The sequence below is a fragment of the Hemiscyllium ocellatum genome, chromosome 10 (genome assembly GCF_020745735.1).
Source record: "Hemiscyllium ocellatum isolate sHemOce1 chromosome 10, sHemOce1.pat.X.cur, whole genome shotgun sequence".
Lineage (NCBI taxonomy): Eukaryota > Metazoa > Chordata > Chondrichthyes > Orectolobiformes > Hemiscylliidae > Hemiscyllium > Hemiscyllium ocellatum.
In genome coordinates, this window is record NC_083410.1 from 20570935 (window position 1) to 20592074 (window position 21140).

General features: G+C 43.3%; 1 protein-coding gene across 5 annotated transcripts in view; it reads right to left on the reverse strand.

The window, feature by feature from the left end:
• The window catches only part of ltbp1 (latent transforming growth factor beta binding protein 1), a 371964-nt gene that overhangs the window by 64583 nt on the left and 286241 nt on the right, over positions 1 to 21140 (reverse strand). For all 5 annotated transcript variants that reach the window (XM_060831324.1, XM_060831322.1, XM_060831326.1 and 2 more), the window contains 4 exons: positions 10799 to 10954; positions 9026 to 9112; positions 3708 to 3836; positions 1465 to 1605 (listed from right to left, as the gene is read on the reverse strand). In XM_060831324.1, coding sequence (XP_060687307.1) covers positions 1465 to 1605; positions 3708 to 3836; positions 9026 to 9112; positions 10799 to 10954 — 513 coding nt within the window. The remainder of the gene's footprint in view (positions 1 to 1464; positions 1606 to 3707; positions 3837 to 9025; positions 9113 to 10798; positions 10955 to 21140) is intronic.

The following is a 21140-nucleotide window of genomic DNA, read 5'->3' on the forward strand; positions in this document are numbered from 1 at the left end:
GGCTGATGAGTATCAAGGGGATCATGGGATACGGGGAGAAAGTGGGAGAATAAGGTTGAGAAACTTAAGATAAAATAAAATTATTGCAGATGCTGAGAATCTGAAACCAAAAGGGAAAATGCTGGAAAATCTCAGCAGGTCTGGCAGCATCTGTAAGGAGAGAAAAGAGCTGACATTTCGAGTCTAACTGACTCTTTGCCAGACCTGCTGAGATTTTCCAGCATTTTCTCTTTTGAGAAACTTAAGAACCTATTTATCTCAGTCTTAAATATATTCAATGACTGGCCTCCACAGCCTTCTGTGGCAGTGCATTCCTTAGATTCACCACTCTCTGGCTGAAGAAGTATTTCCTTATCTCTGTTCTAAAAGGTCTTCCTTTTACTCTAAGTTTATGTCCTCAGGTCTCTCCTACCTAAGTGGCAAGCAATCTGGCAGTTGTTCGTTCTGGTCAGAAAGGGGCTAGCACCATCCCATGTGATTTCGGACCTTCCCAAAGGTGAAATGTCAGTGACCAGAGAGGGTATAATTTGTAAAAATCTGATGGGAACGATGTCAGAATACTGAAGCAGAACAATGTCCACATGCAGTAAGACCAGAACAATGTCCAGCTCGGCCTGATAAATGGCAAGTAACCTTGGCACCACACAAATGCAATGTAATGACCAACTCAAACAAGACAGAAGCTAACCATTAAAACAAAACAAAGAACTGCAGAGACAATCAAAAACAGAAACAGCTGGAGATGCTCAGCCAGGCTGGCAGCATCTGAGGAGAGGAGAACACAGTTACCACTTCGAGTCCAGTGACCCATTTCAGAACAGTTCTGAAGAAGGTTCACAGGACTTGGTGGCTCAGTGGCTCAATGGTTAGCACTGCTGCCTCACAGCACCAGCGACCTGGGTTCAATTCCAACCTCAGACAACTGTCCATGTGGAGTTTGCACATTCTCTCCGTGTCTGGGTGGTCTAGTAACCTCCCACAATCCAAAGATATACAGGTTAGGTGAATTGGCCATGCTAAATTGTCCACACTATTCAGTGAGGTGTAGGTTGGGTGCATTAGTCAGGGGTTAAATGTAGGGGAATGGGTCTGGGTGGTTTACTCTTTGGAGGGTCAGTGTGAACTTGTCGGGCTGAAGGGCGTGTTTCCACACCGTGGGGATTCTGTGATTCTCAGACTTGAAACAATTTCCTTCGTTTCTCTCCACAGACGCTGCCAGAATCTAACCAATTCCCCTTGATACTCAACAGCGTTACCATCACTGTCTGACATTGAAAATTCTGGGCCATAATTTCCACTATTTCGTCAGGGTTTCCACAGATGTCTGGTGGTCATTCTAAAAGGATGATCTGGAGAACCCCATAGAAATGCAGCCCCAATGCACTGTGAGCCTCATCCCTATAAGCTGTATTTTATTCAAGCCTTTCGCCATGTAAAGTTTCCATAGCAACAGTGGGAACATACCGTCAGAATCTAAGGGCTGCGTGCAGCGTTTCCCTGAAGCATCCAGGACCATCGGGAGGGTGCAGAAACAGTTGTACGAACCTTCAGTGTTAAGGCACTGCCCATTTATGCAACTCGCTACATCCTGGCATTCGTCGATATCTGGTGTAAAGAATATTGTTTATATGTTACAGTCTGGCTCTAGAGGAAAAGCACAGCATGGTGACAGCTTTGCGTCAATTATCTCCTGAACCTGGGAGGAAGGGTAGGGAGAGTCCATCCATCTATGTGGCTCAGCTCTCATGGGAGTGCAGGAACTGAGAGAGACCTCGGGAGGAGAGTATAAGACAAACACTTCATTTAGGACTAAGCAATAAATGCCACCTTTGCCATTCATGAAGGGGCAATGAATCAGTAAACACGTTCATAGATTTAAGTGACAATTGTAGAGTGTGATGTGATCATTCCCTGATGTGATCTCACATGGACGATCTTTGTTACTCACAGCAGTGAGAGAGCTGTCCATTTATTTAACTTTTCAGGAGGTGCAATAATATATCAGTTCTGTTTGCTGAACAAGGAATAACTCTTTTTAAAAAAAAAATTCATGGACTGAAGGCACTTCTGGCTAGGCCAGCATTTAGTGCCCATTCCTAATTGCCCAGAGGGCAGTTAAGAGTTAGCCACATTGCTGTGGGTCTGAAGTCACATGTAGGCCAAATGAGGTAAAGTTGGCAGTTTCCTTCCCTAAAAGACATTAGCGAATCCATAGGCAACAGTTTCATGGTCATCATTAGACTCTTAATTTTTTTAAAAATTGAATCCCACTATCTGCCATGGTGAGATTTGAACCGGGGTCCCCAGAGCACTGCTTGGGTCTCTGGATTCATAGTCTGGCGATACCATCACAAGGCCAATGCCTCCTAAACTGATAGAAACCTCACAAAATGTGGACCTGAGGGTTGAGCACAGAGCAAGACTAACACTAAATTGTCGATGGCACTCACCCTGTCAAGTAGCAGAGTGTTAGGGCTCCCAATCGAGACACTGGGCAAATGCTACCAATCAGCTGTGCCCTACTTTGACCACTGCCATTGGGATTGGGAGAAAACTACGCAGGCCTGGAGTTTAACACAAGGCTGACTTGGTGCTTACAGATGAAAGAAGCAAATAAAACTCTCACTAGATCTCAAAGAAATTCCACTCTAAATCCAATAGCCTCTTACCACCCCCGAAAACATCCATTTCTGTCACCTCTTTATAACTGTGATGTGTACTTCCAGCTTTCCATGCTATTGACTGTGTTCTTTCACTATTGTGCCTCTGAACAGTTACAGTCAAGGCTTCACAATAGCAGTAAAGAATAAATAAATTGTGTCCACTACTATGTTTAACTCTTGATTGTTACTTTGTACACAGCTCAAAATTGTACATTATCAATGCCATAAATGTCTCTGATGTGTATTTGGGTCTTGGAAGTGACTCATTTCTCAAATTATGGTGAAAGTAACATTATCTTATTAAAATAATCAGGCAAATGTTACAGAAGTTAGGGAGAGTGCCATTTACACTGGCCAACAGCCTCAGCAAAACTGCTGGGAAAATCAGCAAGAGATTGACCAGAAAGTCAGGCAATCCAGAGGTCAATAGTTAGGCCCGAGGACTATGCTAATCGAGAGTCTAGCATGGGAATGGGAGAGACAGCGAACCGAGAGTCAGAGAGTGAGGCAAAGAGAAATGGCAGTGGTGAGTTCTACAGCAGAAAGGGAGAAAGACTGGGGAAGGGTTTCAGGAAACAAAGCTGATGTAATAGGGTTTGAATCTGCATGAGTAAATGAACTCCCCACCTCTGAAGAAAGTGCTTCACTTCCCTGAGGAACTGACTATGTAAGAGATTTCAGGCTGGCAAGGGCAGAGTATCCATTCCATTTTAACTGTTCAATATCAGTGTGCATTCTAAGTATATACGTCTACTCTAACTTCTTAGAAACATCAAAATGAAGAGCAAGAATAGGCTATTCAGCCCTTCAAACCTGCTCTGCCATTCAATATAATCATGGCTTATCCTGTATGAGAACACAATATCCTGCTTTCTCTACATATCCCTCAAAGCCTTTGTTATCTTTAACACTTCCATTCTTTATAAAAATCCCATTTCCTTCATCCTTCTCCTTGATCCGTCGCTCTTTCATTAATTGGTGACCTAAGCATAACATGGGCCACATTTGTGCTTAATTTTTAATGTTGCTATGAAGTAAACTTACCAAGACATTGCAGTTTGACTGGATCATAATACAAGCCTTGTCTGCAGTAACATTCAAAGCTGGGCTGTGTGTTCAGGCAAAAGCCATCCTTACAGATCTCTTGTCCAAATAAAACACATTCATCAGCATCTGTGAACAAAAAAAGTATGTTTTTTTAATGTAATAAACTGACCGCAAGATAACATCTGACTTTAATCAAACTAGAATGTAATGCATTCTGAAACATTCCCTCACAATCAGCCATCACTTGCCTTGGCACTGGTACTGCAGCCAACATCAGTTCCATACAACACAGATGTTATATAAAAGCAAAGTACAGCAGATGCTAAAAATATGAAATAAAAACAGAAAGTGCCAGAGGGATGCAGCACATCTGGCAGCATCTGTGGAGAAAGGAGGAAAGAGATAATATTTTGAGTCCATTATTCAGAAGTTTTGGAGAAGTTTAAAATTGGACTCAAATCTGTTTCTCTCTCTATAGATACTGCCAGACCTCTGCGTTTCTCCAGCACTTTCAGTCTTTATTTATGTTGTTTGATTTCAGAAAGTTAGTTAATGGAAGATGTAATTGGAGCCAATAGTTACTCAGTCTCACATTTATTTACAAAGTGAGATATTGCAAGCACCTCCTAATTCAATCATGCCACAGTTTCAATTAGTTTTATTTATGTGCGCTCAAGTGAAATCCATATTAATATCCTCCACATGCACATAATCAAACACAATTGATAAACATTTAACTACAATAGCCTTTGAAGCACAAGAGTGCATAGTCTTTCAAATTAACAACTGACACACTTAATAGAGTTATAGAGTCATACAGAACAGAAACAGACCCTTCGGTCCAACCAGTCCATGCTGACCATAATCCCAAACTAAACTAGTCCCAACTGCCTCCTAATATTTCTTCTGTATGCACTTATCTAAACATCTTTTAGACATTGTGACTCTATCCACATACAGCTCTTCCTCTGAAAATGCGTTCCACACGCAAACAACTCTCTATGCAAAAAGGTTGTCCCTCATGTCTTTTTAAAATCTTTCTCCTTTCACCTTAAAAATATGCCCCCTTGTCTTGAAATCCCTGACCCTCGGGGAAAAAAAAAATCTGCCATTCACCTTACCTATACCTCTCATGATTTAATAAACCTCTGTAAGGTTACCCTCATTATTACAGCTCAGAAGATTAAGAGGAGAATTAGTAGAACATCTGAAATCATTTGAAAGGCTTTAGTGAAGTAAATGATGACAAACATTTCCATTAGTTTGATGAGTTGATGCACAAAGAGGATTAACGTCAACAGCAAAGCAAAAAATGTGAGGTGTTGGCAACTCTGGCAAGACCAACTCCTGGCCCTTCCTAACTGTTCATGAGAACATTGCGGTAGGTCACTACCACCTTCTTGATGACTGAATGACTTACTGTGCCATTTCAGAGGGCAGCTAAGAGTTAACCATTTTGTTGCGGTTCCAGAGACACACGTAGGGCAGACTGAATGAGGCCACAAGATTCCCTTTCGTAAATACACGACCAAATGAGATGGGCTTTTCCAAAAACCTAGTTGTTTCACCTTTACCGTTTATTGATCCTAGCTTTTTTAAATTTTGGATTTATTTATTTAATTGAATTCAAATTTCCCAGTTACCACAGTGGGATTAGTTTTCAGATTACTCGTCCACTTGCATAATCATTATGCTACCATTTCTCTGAGTCACTGTCCATAGAGAGTTGCTAAAACATGGACTCGCCTCCCACAATTAAGGAAGTTGACTCTGTGATTGCTTTTAAAGGAGATACGGAAAGACAAATGACAAATGTTGGAAGCTGACACCAGAGAGATGAGCAGCAGTTTTGTTTTTGATTGAGTTCTTAGCTGCAATCCTCTCAACAAAATCAGCTTCATTTAAAAACGCATGCAAACTCTTTCAGGAAATAAAAAAAATGCCTAGGTCTTTGGTTCTGAGTGGCATTGGTAAATCTAGTGATAGGTCAACTCTGCAGGAAGTGTAAATGTGTCCAGAGGCCCACAGGGCTTCTCTCTCATTGGACGGAGACGACTAGTGGTGATTTTAACCTGAGGGCCAGCATGCCTGAGAAAGCGTGACCTTCATGCTGACCTCAGCCAGTGTTGAATCTGCGCTGCTGACATCACAACCCAGCCATCCAGCCAACTAAGCTAAGCATAGTGACAAGTAGATACACAGATTGGTAATTATGGCAGCAATCTGATATCGTGGTCTACAGAGCAAGTTATAGATTGCCAGTGACTGAGAGGAGATCATTTGAAACCTCAAAGGGACATCATCCCAGCTGTTGTACAAATTGCCCCCAAGTACAACACAGATTCTCGAGCCATTGCTAATGGGAAAAACCTGGTGGTGCTGGCAGAAGACTGAGAACCTTGAGTGATAATGGTTACCTGCAGCAGAAATATCTTTTGGGAAGAGGTCTTGTGTTTCCTTTAAGCACATGTGGAAAGTAACAACGAATGACCTGATGCATTCTTTCCCTTGTCAGATAACTCATAGCTCACCAAAGTTCAAAATGACAGGTTTCCATGAGCAACAGAAAAGAAAAATGTTAAGACAGCAGGGTTAGACTGATCACTATTACACACACACAGGCTTAGGAAGAGACTAGTTGCTACTGGGACGGGAAGAGACTGATGACTATTAGGACAGGAAGTGGTATGTATAGGGAGAGGCAATGACTGCTCGCTGTAGCGATTGGTAAAGAATGATAACATTAGAAACCGGCAGAGGTGGGTAACTATTGAGAATGTCAGTGATTGATAATTATAGGGACCAGTAAAGGCACTAACACATCCTGTTTAACCTGCCCCTCTGCTTCGTTTAACAAGATAGAGTAATTTGCTTGCATTGTGGCAACAGAATTATAACGCATCTTAGAACAAACAGTGAGTGTAGGCTATATTTTGCCCACTGAAGTTAACCCAAATGTTAAAGTCACACTTACACAGAAGTATTAGGATAGAACATGATAATCCCAGCTAAATGTAGTTACTCCCGTCTCTGTTGCCAGTCTCCACAGACCAAACATGTTGTGCAGCTGGTCCGATTCCGGGCTTTCAACAATGAAATTTGGAGACAGGTGCCGAGAGACAAATGGCCTGGGGATAGCCCCCTCCTTTCAGCCTTCCAGTCGAAATGTTCAAGCATTTGACTTTGGGTGATCATGGAGCATGGGTTTTAAAATGCCTGCACGTTATAGATCTCGACCAATTTTAATTCCCATGGACTTCAATGGAAATGAAAGGTGAATAATAGGGTGGCTGAACCATTCGTGATTCACCCCCTTTGCCCCCTGTACAAATTAGCCCTGAATTCAGTTTCTCGATCCCAGCAGTACTGCTGAGATTGGTAAGACAGAAACTCCAACTTAATATATCCAACAAAGTGCAAAGTTCTGTGAGCTCTGTGCTGACAACAATTTACATTTATGTGGTGACTTTAAAGCAATAAACATCTCAAGGCAGTTTCAGCAGTGTGTCATTGAGCCAGATGTGACAGCAAAGCATATAAGGTAAGATTACAGGAGATGGTCCAAACCTCAAGCAAGGAAGTGTGATTGAAAGGAGATGAGTGAGGCGGCATGTTGGGAGGATATAGGGAGGGAATTCCAAAGCTTCAGGACAATCCACCTGAAGGTACAGCCCACACTGATGGGTAACATCAGGGATAATCAAGAGCCAAAGTTCAAACAATACTGGCACCTCAGAGAGTCGTCAGGCTGGAAGACAACACAGAGATGCAGGTGAGGGGTGGAGGAATTTGAAATTAATGGTGAGAATTTGTAGGTCAGGGAGCACAGGAGTAAAGTGATCAGGTCTTGGTGCAAGTGAGGCATGGGCAGCAAGGTTCAGCTAATGGAGGAGGTAGGCCTAGTGCGCTCGGGAATAGTCAAATATACAAGTTGGTAAAAACTGGAATAAAGGTTTCAGCAGCAGGTGGGCTTGGCAGGGTCAGAGTGGGTGGTATTACAGAGATGGTAAGGGATGGTCTTAATGATGGTACATGGTAGGAGGATCACCTTGGGGGTCAAAGTTGAGTAGTATGACCTTGCTGAATAAGGAGTGTGGCTTTTAGCATTTCTACTCTGTCCTCTACCTCTGTCCAGACCAGGCAAATCAATCGTGGTTTCTACTGTCAAATAAGTTCAACTGCAAGTCAGTTGGAAATATATGACAAGTGCAGAATTGCAGCTGTTGTACCAACCAGCAACGGACTGTTGCCAAAAACTGCAATTGTACATGCACAAAGATTTGCACATGAATAACAAAGCTTTGCTGACACATCTAAAAATATATTAAAGCACTAAAGCAGAGTTGTCAATTCCTCCACATACGCAACTGCGCTTTTTTCAGAAGCTGACTTATTTTTTGAGACAGGTTGGATTCCATTTGAGCCAAAGAGTGGGTGTTCGAACAGACTGAAACACGGTTCATTCCTGTCGTCAGTGAAGTGTTAAAGCAGCTCTGTCTAGACTGACATGGTCTGGGTTTTATCATTCTCTGTTCACTTTGCCATTTTCATACTTTAAACATGGGCAAATGTGCTGCCCCTTGCAACAACAAATACATAACAGGAGTTTACAGAGAATAAGTCTTTTCAGTTAAATGGAAAATTGGAACATGATCACATTCAATGTCCAAGACAGTGACCGAAGTCTCAAATCTTTTTGCTGATCTGTGAATTTGAGTACGTCAATGCAGTGACCGGTTTTTCAGCACTGGAAGCACAAATACAGTTTGCAGACAGATCAGTCAATTCACAATTTATGCCAGGCAGAGAACATCTTGATTAGTGTGTTCTCACTCATTCTTGAAGGGAATGTTCCTGAATAGGGTCAGACTTGACATTCCACCAGCTTTTAGGTAATTACTCATCACCTGTTCTCCCAACTGTAGACAGGTAAGAGCGAAATAAGATTCTGTTGTTAACGGGGGCTACGACTCTGTTGCTAACGGGGTAAGATTCTGTGGCATTGAAGGAATAGGATGATCAGAACATGGGACTGGAGGGGAAATCCTGCAAACTAGTAGCAAAATGACACCTTGTGTTAGACTGGCTGTATGCCCTGGTGCATTCAAAATTGGGGTTATCTGTGTGGCATGGACCACTTTGAAAAGCATAATTTCTTGAGAGTGCCAAACCAAACAATCTTACCCAGGCACCTCACTTCAGTTTCTATCACGTTTTCAACTGGAAACATGGCTGACTACAGCTGGAACACCACCACATTGCTTCCTTGATGTCACGCAGGATGTGTTATTGAAAATGAATGGTTCGATTCTGACCTTTGTAGTTTTGTCCACTGATTCCATAGGCTGAGTCTCCATTAGGAATGAAGCCCTTGCCCTCAGGGCACATGGCAGCGAATTCAGCTACAGAATAAAATAGAGAAGTTGCATCAGAATAAAACTGAGGGTTGATGGAAGAGAATGTTCTCATATGTAAGCAATCCAAATCCATGAAGGCAAAACAAAAAGAGCAAATGCTGGAGAAATGCAACAGATCTGGCAGCACTTGTGGAGAGAGACACAGAGTTAACATTTCAAGCCTGTATGACCCTTCATCAGAATTGATGAAGGAGATCTTTATGATCTGCACTGGATGGCCAATCAGTTACAAGTGCAATCATAACTGGCTCAGACATTTGACAACATTCACTTTACCCTCTTCTTATTCTCCAAAACTACATGCTCCACACACAATGACTGTGCAATAATCTACAAAAGCATATATTTATTTAGCAATTTTAATCTAATGAAACATCCCAAGGTCCTTCACAGGAATATGATAAAACAAAGTAGCATGAAGTAATTAGAGGGTCAACCTGTGTTGCAAAACCCTGCCCAGAACCATATAATAAATATGTGCCCCAAGCAATATGTGGGCCTTTGTCCTTTCTATGCAATTTAGTCTTGGGTCAGCGCTAGCTTTACTCAATCCCAACAACAAGGTGGGAAGTGGAGCTGAGTCCATGGAAAGATTAGCCATGATTTTATTGAATAGCGGAGCAGGCTCAGCAGACCCGATGGTCTACTCCTGCTCCTAGTTCTTATGTTGTCACTGGAGGAAAGAAGCCACCTAACATGCTGTCTTGTCGAGTGATGCTGTCCCTGGAAACAACCTTAACTCCTGCTTGCCTTGTAAGTCCCTGGGACACAAAGGACATACTCTATCTTTTTTCAATGGCTGAGCGAGTCAAGCCAAGCAGCACTGTGACAGGCAGACAGACCCACAGGGGAAAGTGAGGACTGCAGATGCTGGAGATCAGAGTCAAAAAGTATAGCGCTGGAAAAGCACAGCAGGTCAGGCAGCATCCGAGGATCAGACTGAAGGGCTTATGCCCGAATCGTTGACTCTCCTGCCCCTTGGATGCTCCCTGACCTGCTGTGCTTTTCCAGCACCACACCTTTTGAAAGACCCACAGCCCCCCCAAAAGGAATATATGCCACACTAAGTGACACATGTAATCCAACCTCATTTTATGTGATGAGACCATCTCACTCCAAAGTTAAAAATCACACAACACCAAGTTATAGTCCAACAGGTTTAATTGGAAGCACACTAGCTTTCGGAGCAACGCTCCTTCATCAGGTGATAGTGGAGGGCTCAATCCTAACACAGAATTCTGTGTTACAATCGAGCCCTCCACTATCACTTGATGAAGGAGCATCGCTCCGAAAGCTAGTGTGCTTCCAATTAAACCTGTTGGACTATAACTTGGTGTTGTGTGATTTTTAACTTTGTACACCCCAGTCCAACACCGGCATCTCCAAATCAAGCTCACTCCAGCACAGGGTCAGGTCAATGGAGGGTGAACAGGTGGGGACTTTATTATTGAATCCTGTCCCTCAAACATACTCAGCTTCATGGACTGGTCACACAGAGAAAAGACCTCCTTTTCATTTGGAGGGTGAATACAGTTTCTTGTCAAACATATAAAGAACTCTCAGTTAGCAAGCAGCATTCAAAGTTTTTAACGCTCTGCTATCTAACCGTTTTCCCTATCAAATGCACGGCAAAAACATTACAGCCGGTCCTTTCTCCAGGAGCAAACTTACGAGTGCCAAACATTGGGCATGGAAACACTTCACAGTTGTCACCCCAGCCAGCTCCCAGTGTGCAGCAACATTCTTGTTTGGTGACGTTGGAAGCCAGGACATTGTCACAGAAGTGGACATCATTGAGATTGTAGTAACATTCCTTTTTCCCTTCCGCTGGAGAAAGAAAGCACAACAGTTGGTTAAGCTTTGAGGTGAATACAGTTCAGAGTGCCCCATATTCCCAGAAACCCTTAGCCTGTGGCTGTCCTGTTCATCTGAAGTCTCCACTGAATTCAGCAACACTTTCCAAATCAACAGAACAGTGGATGATCCTGAATATCAACAAGTGTCCTGCAATTGCTCGTGTATATGATTTGAGGAAATGGAACTATTCTGAACATTTCAATGAAATTATTTAAAAGCTGCCATGTTGACAACACATCATTTATATCCTTCATGTTTCTCTGTATCTAATTACTGCAAATTCTCTTCTATTGGATTCAGCAAATACATTATGTGCTTCCTCCTTTAAAGCCATTTTCCTCTATATACATTTGTATTCACATCAGCAGAACGCTGTTCACACATTTTACGGTGTAGTATTTATGCAGATCATTCTAAGCAGTGCAGGACTGAAACTATTCAGGCCAGAAGGGGAATCTCTCAAAGATTGCGAGCATTGGGCTGACTCAAATAACTGACTATGGTAATAGCCAAATCTAGCAGTGTGGGGAGGGGGCTTTTGGGGGTGGGGCGTGAGGGTTAAAACAACGTGGACAGACCATTTCGAGTGTCACCTCAAGGCTTCTGCTCAACAACAAGTGAACAGGCATATTTACTTGCTGAGGCCTAAGACAGGGTTAGGCCACAAACTCATATTGGTTTTCACTTAGGGTTACTTGGGATGGGTGCCCTCTGAGGACCTGACGCTCGGTGAGTCTGATGCCATATTCTATAGGCACGTCTTCATTTGGTCTTCTGGGCCCACATTGCCCGGTCAGAAATGTGCCTCATCCACGGGCAGTGGGAGGAATGCCCACATGATATGGGGAGATGGGGCCCCCAAAACTGCTGCTTCCACAAAAAGAGCCCTGGGCAAAGAGGAAATCAAAGCCGAGCCAAACGTTCTGGCCCCAACTGCACAGGTAGCCTGGGGTGGGCAGTACAAACACAAAAGGTGCCCTCAACCCTGAATTCCAGCCATCATTACCAGTCACTGATGGGCAGAACCTCTGTGGTTATGGCAACATGAAGGAATTGTCATACACCTCTGATTGTACAGTGCTTGTGGCATGCTGCAACTCTGTGGTGGACTCACGAGGAAGAAAAGCAGGTTATTTGGCCCATCCTGGCTGTGCTGGTTCTTTGAAAGACCTACCCAAGTAATCCCTTCAGCCAGTGCCCTGAAATCTTTCTATTTCACACAGTTATCCATATGCCCATTGTAAAATCACTGTTAAAGCTGATCCCAACCGCTCCTCAGGCAGTCATTGTAGAGTAGATCACTATGACTGCAGTTCAGAGGTTCAAGGATTGATGATTTCGCATCTTTTAAAAAATGTATTCTTTCACAGATTGGAGTGTTTTGGGCAAGACCAGTATTTGTTACTTGATTCCAATATTCTTACCTAGGGCAGTTAAGCATCAACCACATTGCTGAGGGTCTGGAATAGACCAGACTAGGTAAGAATGGCAGATTTCCTTCTCTAAAGGGCATTTGTGAGTCAAGTGGGCTTTTAGTGCCAATCATTATATAGCCATATTCATTAAATGAACTTCAATTCCTTCAGCATTTGGTTTTGACCCCATGTCCCACAATTGGGATTACTACCCCAGTGATGTTACCACTATGCTGCCATATCTTCTACTGGGCAATAGAACAACACTGCTCCTTTCTGTTTTTCTTCTTTCAAACGCTGAAGCCTAACATTCCTATTGGCTCTAGTAATTGCTTTAGGTCAGGCATTCAATCAAAAACTCCCTTACATATTCATTTATTAAAATGTTTTGTTTTCTAATGCAACACAGTCAAACAAAGCTTGAAGGCCAGTTTGCCAAGTCCTTTTCAAACAGAGACAGCTGGACAGTGACCAGGAATGGGAACCCCGAACGATTTTCTCCACGCTATAACTGAGCTCTCCTGAATCCAGCATTCCTGCTCCATGCCATCATTAACTGACTCAGCGCAATCTAACTCCAGAGATGACAGAAAAGTCCCAAATCACTCTCTGAACCCACTGGACAAAAGAGGTTTCTACTGAAAGGCAGAACAAGACAACTGCACCAATCCTCAAACCTCTGCTGATTCATCCGGGAGACTCTGCCGTCTGTCTGTCTACCTCTGCAATAGCGAGATTACTATCACCCATAGGCAAATAAAAATTTGATTCCAGTAAATAAAAATGGCAGTTAGCTTAGTATGGAAAGATCCCTGTTTTTCCTATTCTGTCCCTTCTAGGAATGTTATTACCAATAAATTGCTGTGTTGCAGGAATGACTTATTTCACTTTATAATGTGCTGCTGTCATACTCAGAGGAAGTAAAGGAGGACTGCAGAGCACGTTATTGTGCAGTAACTTTCAGCCAACTTCTTTCATTAATTAAACCAGACTTTGTGGAATCTCTCATCGGTGGGTTTTGCAATTGGCATAGTTTTAAAACCTGCAATTCTTTGCGACATATTGATTAAAACAGACCGCCACATCACTGGCGTTGACAACTCGACACAATTTCTCACCGAATGGGAATAGGAGATTTTGCGACATCGCTATTTGTCACTTTGACTGCAGAGCTCTCTGAAAGCAAAGAGAGTGAAACCAGCTCAAAGGTGTGCAGCAGAACTATGGGCAAGTGCTGACTGAAACTTCCAAAGTCTGGGCACCTGTTGACCTGCCTGTGAATGTCAATGTAAAGTCAGAGCACTGACTCCTAATGACTCTCAGCAGGAGTAAACTAGGTTCAGAAAGTTGGCTAGCGCTCTGCTGTACTTGCCAAGCAAACGTGCTCCAGTAATGTGCTCCAGTACCCCATTCACCCCCCTCACAGCTCTCCCATGCACATCCAAGAATGGAATTGGGAAAATAACTAACCCACACGCTTAGAGGGTGCCAAACGAGATTCTTCATGATCCCGGAAAGGAAAGGTGACCTTTCGAAAAAGGGGAACATCAGACAGCTCTAACAACCTGCAGGGTTACCTGCCATTCCTCAACTTTCCCAGGAAAGAAAGGCTTGCATTCATACAGCACCATCTGAAAGTGCCTCATAGCGAATGAGGCTTGGTTGAAGTGTCATTACAACTGTAATGCAGGGAATGCACTGGCGGTTTTGGCACAGCGAGCTCCCACAAACAGCAACGTAGCAACAACCAGATACAGAGGAACCTCGGTTATCCAAACAACATGGGCGGGGAGTATTTTGTTCGGATAATCAAATGTTTGGAGATTCGAATGCCGGATAACACAGCTTAGGCAAGCATCGGCACCTTGTTCGGAAAATCTGACATTTGGATAATCGAGGTTCCTCTGTAATCTGTTTGTTCATGTTTTTAATTGAGAGATTACTCCAGAGTCCTTCTTTAAAATGAAGCCTGGGATCTTTAGTATCCACAGAAGAAACATGGTTATGTAACAATATACAACATCCAGCAGAACTTAAATAATACAGACTCAACATGAAGGCCAGAGATATATTTGATTCACATTATTCATTGAGCCAGTCTTAAATCTTGAGCCTTGCTCAATGCAGTTGTTGGGGAGGAGTGGTTCTTGCCAGCTGGCAGGGGGAGCTGCTGAGAGATGGGCACTGATTCCTTCAGGCAAAACCCACAAAATCAAATGCAGCAGGGAGGGAGGTACCAGTGGGCCTTCGTCTGGAATTAGGACCCGGCCGGGGATGGGACTGGGGTTGAGGCTGGTGTGAATGTTGCAGATGTCCCACCTTGTGAGAGTCACTAAACAATCAGAGACCGGCAACAATAGTGGGCGGCACGGTGGCACAGTGGTTAGCACTGCTGCCTCAGCGCCTGAGACCCGGGTTCAATTCCTGACTCTGGCGACAGACTGTGTGGAGTTTGCACGTTCTCCCCTTGTCTGCGTGGGTTTCCTCCGGGTGCTCCGGTTTTCTCCGACAGTCCAAAGATGTGTGGGTCAGGTGAATTGGCCATGCTAAATTGCCCGTATTGTTAGGTAATGGGGTAAATGTAGGGGTATGGGTGGGTTGCGCTTCGGCGGGTCGGTGTGGACTTGTTGGGCCGAAGGGCCTTTTTCCACACTGTAAGTCTAATCTAATCTAATCTAATAAATTGGAGGTTAGGGCAGCTGTTGGAGGGGCGCTCAGGATCAATAAGCATTGTGTCAGTGTGTGTGTGTGTGTCTGTATATACCTGTGTATATCTCTGTATAACTGTATGTATATGTGTGTGTGCGTGTGCATGTCCCTGTGTCTGTGTCATGAGTGCGTGCATCTGTGTGACTGTGAGTGAGTGTGTGTGTACTAGGGGGTGGGGGAAGAGTGGGTAGGATGAATTATAATTAGAAGTTATGGGGGCGGGCAAGGGGTTCGAAAGCCAGAGCAGAGGAGATGCCTCTCACTGGTCAACTCCCTGCCCTAAATCCTCAATCAGGCACTGACTGCCTTTGGTCAAGAGATTCTCTGTCCAGTAAACCCCCTAAACCCCATCTGACAGGCTGCCCACACTGGTTAACCTCTTCCCCTCCATCACCATAACACAATAAGATATGCTTCGTCATTCAATCATGCCAGTGCCTTGTCCCTAACACTATGGGCTGGTCTTATTCAGCATTCTCCTGTGCTGCACCTTGTCAAAGGCCTTTTGGAAATCCAAACAGATCAAAGATGGCTCTTCTTTGTCTAAGTTGCTCATTATTTCCTTAAAGAATTTTAACAGATTTGTCATGACCTCCCCTTGATGAAGCCATGCTGACTCAGCCCTATTTTATCATTCACCACCAACCTGGTTTTCCCAGTCCACCTGCATGTTGAAGTCCCCCATGGTTATTGTAGTGGTGCCTTATCTATCTCCTAATTTAGCTGCTGGTCACACCCTGTCTACTGCCAGGAGGCCTTGACACAACTCCTATCATGGATTGTTTTCCTCAGCGCTTCCTCAAGTTACAATGTTTGGAAGACATTTGGATAAGTTCATGAATAGGAACTCTTTGGAGGGATATGGGCCAAGTGCAGGCAGTTGGCTGTAGTTTAGTTTGGGAATGCGGTTGGTGTGCACTGGTTGGACTAAAGGTCTGCTTCCGTGCTGTATGACTCTGACTGTATGACTCTGTAATTCTACCAATACAGATTCTACACCTTCCAATTCAATACCACTTCTTGCTGTTGATTTAATTTCATTTCTTACTAACACGGCAACCCCACCCTCTCTGCCTGTCCTTTTGGTAGGATGTGTATCCTTGAATATTTAGATCCCCTTGCATCCATGTCTCTGTGATACCCACAACATCATGCAAATCAATTTCATTCTGCTCTACTGGCTCATGGTCTTGTTCCAGTGACAGGTTCGCTTGGTACTGAGTTAATCCTTAAATGGCCAGCTAAAGACCTCAACTGACAGTGGGAGATAGACAATGGGCCTTCAGATTGAGCTCCATGTCCCCTGGTTGAGTGACATTCCCATCTCTGTGCACTGAGAGTTATTGATTCTGGTCCACGGAGTGGGGTAAACACAAAGAAAGAAAGAAAACTTTAGCTTGGAAGAAGATCAGATCAGGTTTGGAAATTTGAAATAATGGGCTGTCCACCATCAGTTTTGATGGTTGGAGCCATCCACAGAACCAGTGGCTAAAGTGACTGGGTAGTTGGAGATGAACATTGCCAAAGATGGTGGACAGCTCCTCTGGGTCCCCCTTTTACCACCTCAATTGGCAAACAGCTCGCTGTCCAGGTGAGCTCTTAACATGCCCGCCCTTTATACTAGGAGGTCACAGACACATTCTGCTAAGACACAGGCAGCTAACAGGGGGGATTCATTCATTGGGATAGAAGTTAGAACATGCTGAACTATGTGGAAAACTCACCTTAAGGAAAAGAGGCCAGAATCAAATACTTATGGGGAGAGCAGACTTCCAGACAAGAAATGAACTCTACACCATCACAATGAGCTTTGCTGCAGGTTTATCTGAGACTGGTTCATGTCTCACTGTGAGACATGAACCTGTGAAATATATAACTATATATTTCATACCCAAGACTACTGGGCTTAATTTTCCATTCAACAAAAAATTGAATTGCCGAATATGATCTCAAAATATTCATAAAAATCCAATGGAATAGGAAGGAATTTCACTTATTCAATCACTTTAAGTAGTGGCTTCAGTGTTGGTGTTTATCCGGGGATTTTTTGGTTCAGTTCTACATTGTTTTTCAAGCTGTCAGCTTTTTTTGGGTATGTGTCAGCTTTTTTTCAATCTAGCGGGTTGGCATGTACACTGCTCTGGGGAGACATAAACCAGAATGTAAAATGACCATCAGCAAATCTCATCAAAGCTGTGACTGCCAACCCCACAGAGTAATATCAACTACAGAGCAGGGTTTTACAATCCGATCAGACAAGATGATAAACAGCATCGCCCAGTTTATTTGCTCAGTTTAAGATCATGAAGATCGAAAGGGAAGACTCAATCAGAGCTTGTGTTCAAAGAAAAAGTCAGCATCAGAGTGTCTCACAAGGAAAGGTGAATGGATTGGGCCCACATTTATTGCAGTTGAGATAAACATGAAGTGATCCCATTGAAGTTTTTGAATTTCTAAGTGCTAAGTAAGATAAAGCTATGCGATTGTTGCCCTTAGCTACAGAGTCTAGAATTGCCTCAAGGTGTCAGCCATTTGGGATTACAATGAGAAACTCCTTCACTCAGAGGAATCTTTCAAATCCAACGCAAGATTAAAGAAACAGCTCTAAATAACGAAGAGTCTATGCCAGTATCATTGCTTAAAGCCATCAAATGAGTTAAATCCCTTCTCATTCCATTGGATTGCTATTAATGTTTCGAGATGATATTTGGCGATTCAGTTTGTTTTTTTAATGAAAATGTAGCCTCAGTAATCTCAGGTATGACATCTGGAAGAAAATACTTGCAAAGGAACTCCAGCGAGAAAGTGACATGTCTCAGAGAAAGCTGTAGCAAAGCCGAAAAGCCCACTTTGTGAATGGTGAGCATAAAACTGCGATGATGCTGACGTCTTTTTCTTTAACCTGTTCATGGGATATGGGCATGGTGGGCACAGAAGCATTTACTGACCGTTCCCCAATTGTCCTGAGAAAGTGGTGGTGAGACATTTGCAGTCCTTGGGGTGTTTTGACACCAACTGTGCTGTTAGAAGGTTCTAAGCATCAATGAAGGAGCAAATCACTGCAGGTGCTGGAATCTGTACTGAAAACTAAATCGCTGGAAATCACACTATCTCTGGAGACAGATCTCTGATGAAGAGTCATCCCGACTCGAAACATTAGCTTTCTCTCTGTCTCCACAGATGCTGCTTGTTCCATTGTGATTTTCAGTTTCCACACTGAAAATCAAGCCCTGAATTATAAACTGCAAGTACAGTACCCTGAGTTAGGCAGAGTAGATGTAAATGGTTGTCTCATCAACAATTAAAACCTCACTGCAGTTCCTGTAAATGGTGTGCTTTATACATTTCAGTGTTATTTATTGTATGTTTAGGATTTTGACTTTGAATTGTAACCACTGGATTTTTTTGTGTGTCTACAGATTATATCGTAAACATTTCCGTAAACATTGCATCTTCTTCTAAAACAGCGTTTGAACACTAGCTTTAGAATAAAGGGTTTTTTTTGTATGTTAGTGGGATTTTACCCCTGAACAAGTTTGAGTTTAGAAAATTGGCAGAGTTTTTTTAAGTTTAAGGGAAACACAAACACCTTTTTTCTCTAAGTTATGGGTGTTTAATTTTAACTTTGAGTTTTGGGTCAGACCAGTGAAGTCATTGAAACAGGATGGCGGTGTAAACCATGCTCCTGAGAAGGGAAGGACCTATAGTGGAGTGACTTACTTGGAATGAAGAGTTAATGTTAGTTCCATACCAGACGTGTTAGGATAAAACTCTGAAGAGAGTTACTTAATGCAAAGTACAGTAAAGCTGATGAAGGAGCAGCATTCCCAAAGCTAGTGCTTCCAAATAAATTGTTGGACGATAACCTGGTGTTGTGAAATTTTTAACTTTGTACAGTAAAGCTCAAGCACACTATAGCTCCAAGAAGATATTTGTAGTTCCATTCAAAAGTGACTTAAATCTATTGTCGAGTTAGGTACAGACACTATGGTAAGAGTATTATAGTGAGTGATGTTTCAGACACTGTACCAGTCATAGGTTTTCAGTAATATACAAAAGCCATTCTATTACTTCTCAGCGTTTTGGGAAATGTTGATATTATACTTTTACAGTCTGTTTAAAAACCTTCGCACCTCTATTATAAGTAGATGGTTTGGGTTTATCCTATTTTACCTTCATTCCTTTTGTTAATAATAAGCTTCTGATTCTTTTTTGTTATCTGCAGCATGGTGTGCTAAAATCTTAGCGACAAATTAAAAATTGATCTATCAAGCCAGGTTCCTGTCTGGGATCGGACTTGTCCGGTATTTACATCAGCTAGGATCATAATAACATTCTCCGTCTATGGATAATGCTGGTGTTTTTTTTTGCAATATCTGGGTCTGTTCTGACTGGGCAAACTTCCATCATAGCCACAGGTGCTTTGAAAAAGACACAGTCGCAACTTTCCACCAAACAATTACAGCACATGTAGGAGCTGCACTCAGATGTCAAACATTGGAATGTGTTTGGAATACTCGGCACAGAGAATGTCTCGATTTCTTCAGTGAAATGTGCAACTCATGTAACACAATATCTGAGTATTCATAGCAGACATCGCACAAATTATCGGGGGCTGAAATTTAAATCCGCAGCCCTGCCCCTAATACTGCCTTTGATTCTCGACTTATTTAGGGGGATTAGTTGGAGCACCTGTACCATGTAGATTCAATCACTGTGGTGGAATCTAACTGAGTGAAATTCAATCCAGGCTAGGTTTACTCAAGGAAGGACTGGAATCCGAACCACTCAATCTTTCTCCATTACTATATGAGCTTTAAATGAGTAGTCTCTCTTCGATATGTCACTTTAATTTAACCAGAGGTTTCAGCAGGATTGATTTGACAAAGCCACGAGTGTAATTTTACCCGGTCCCACCAGTGGATCTGAAGGTGAGGTAGGTTTGTGAAATGGAGTTTGTGTCCTTCCAGCTGCCTCCCGCATGTCTCCCATTCTCTGAAGGGGGAGGTGGAGACTTTGTGCCCTCTCTCAGGCCTTTAAGGGGCCAGTGAACTCAAGTACCTCTTTATTCTGACTGTTGTTTTACCCACAGCAAGGGGGATAGCCTACCAGCTTTAGCTGCGAGGACAGTGTGTAGGGCAAGAGGGCAGAAACTCTAAGTACGCCCTTCAGAGGTCTCCTTTGTTCAGCAGAGGCAACACCCACCACCCACCCAAACCACACAGTGATGCATCTGTTAGCTCATCCATCCCCTGTACCTCTCAAAACTAGCCTCCTTACTGGGCTCTGCCAACCAGGTCCCATTGATAGCCCAGACCTCCCAAATGCCCAGCCTCCATTTGCTCCTCAGGGGTCAGTTAGCTCAGTTGACTGGATGGTTGATTTGCAATACAGAGTGATGCGAACAGCGCAGGTTCAATTCCTGCACTGGCTGAGGTCACTTTCTTAACCTCGCACTGAAGCATGGTGACCCTCAAGTTAAACCACCATCTCCAATGTGAGGGCAACCCTATGGCCTGCTGGGACTTCCCTCATTTAACCCCGCCCCCTGCCCCAAAGGTCTGGCTGCAGTAGCCACCGTGTTGACCTGCCGCAGCTGGGACTATGGAGTCGCCAGCCAATCAGATTAGCTAGTAGCTCATTTAGGCAGGGCCTCCTCCCCATGGGGAGGGGGAGAAGCCTTGTCTTTAGCCAATTAACCACCCAACCCCAGCCAACATTAAACAGCCATGGAGCAGCCAATATTAACGGGGATATGTTCCCTGTTGACTTGACAGGACGTCACAGAAATCCGTCCCACAGATCAACAGAGTCTACCTGCTCCTAATTTACTTGAAATGATGCAAAAGGGGATTTTGACAGGCAGTAAGTTTACAGAGAATGTCATGTGCCATTCACAGTTGGGGGAGAGGGACAGGAAGATGGAAGCTCTGACGTAACATTTGAAATCCTTAAAGAATGCCAAATCCTTATCAGCCGACAGAGATTAAACTTGCAAGAATGGACTATTCATTTCGGAATGTCATCTGGGT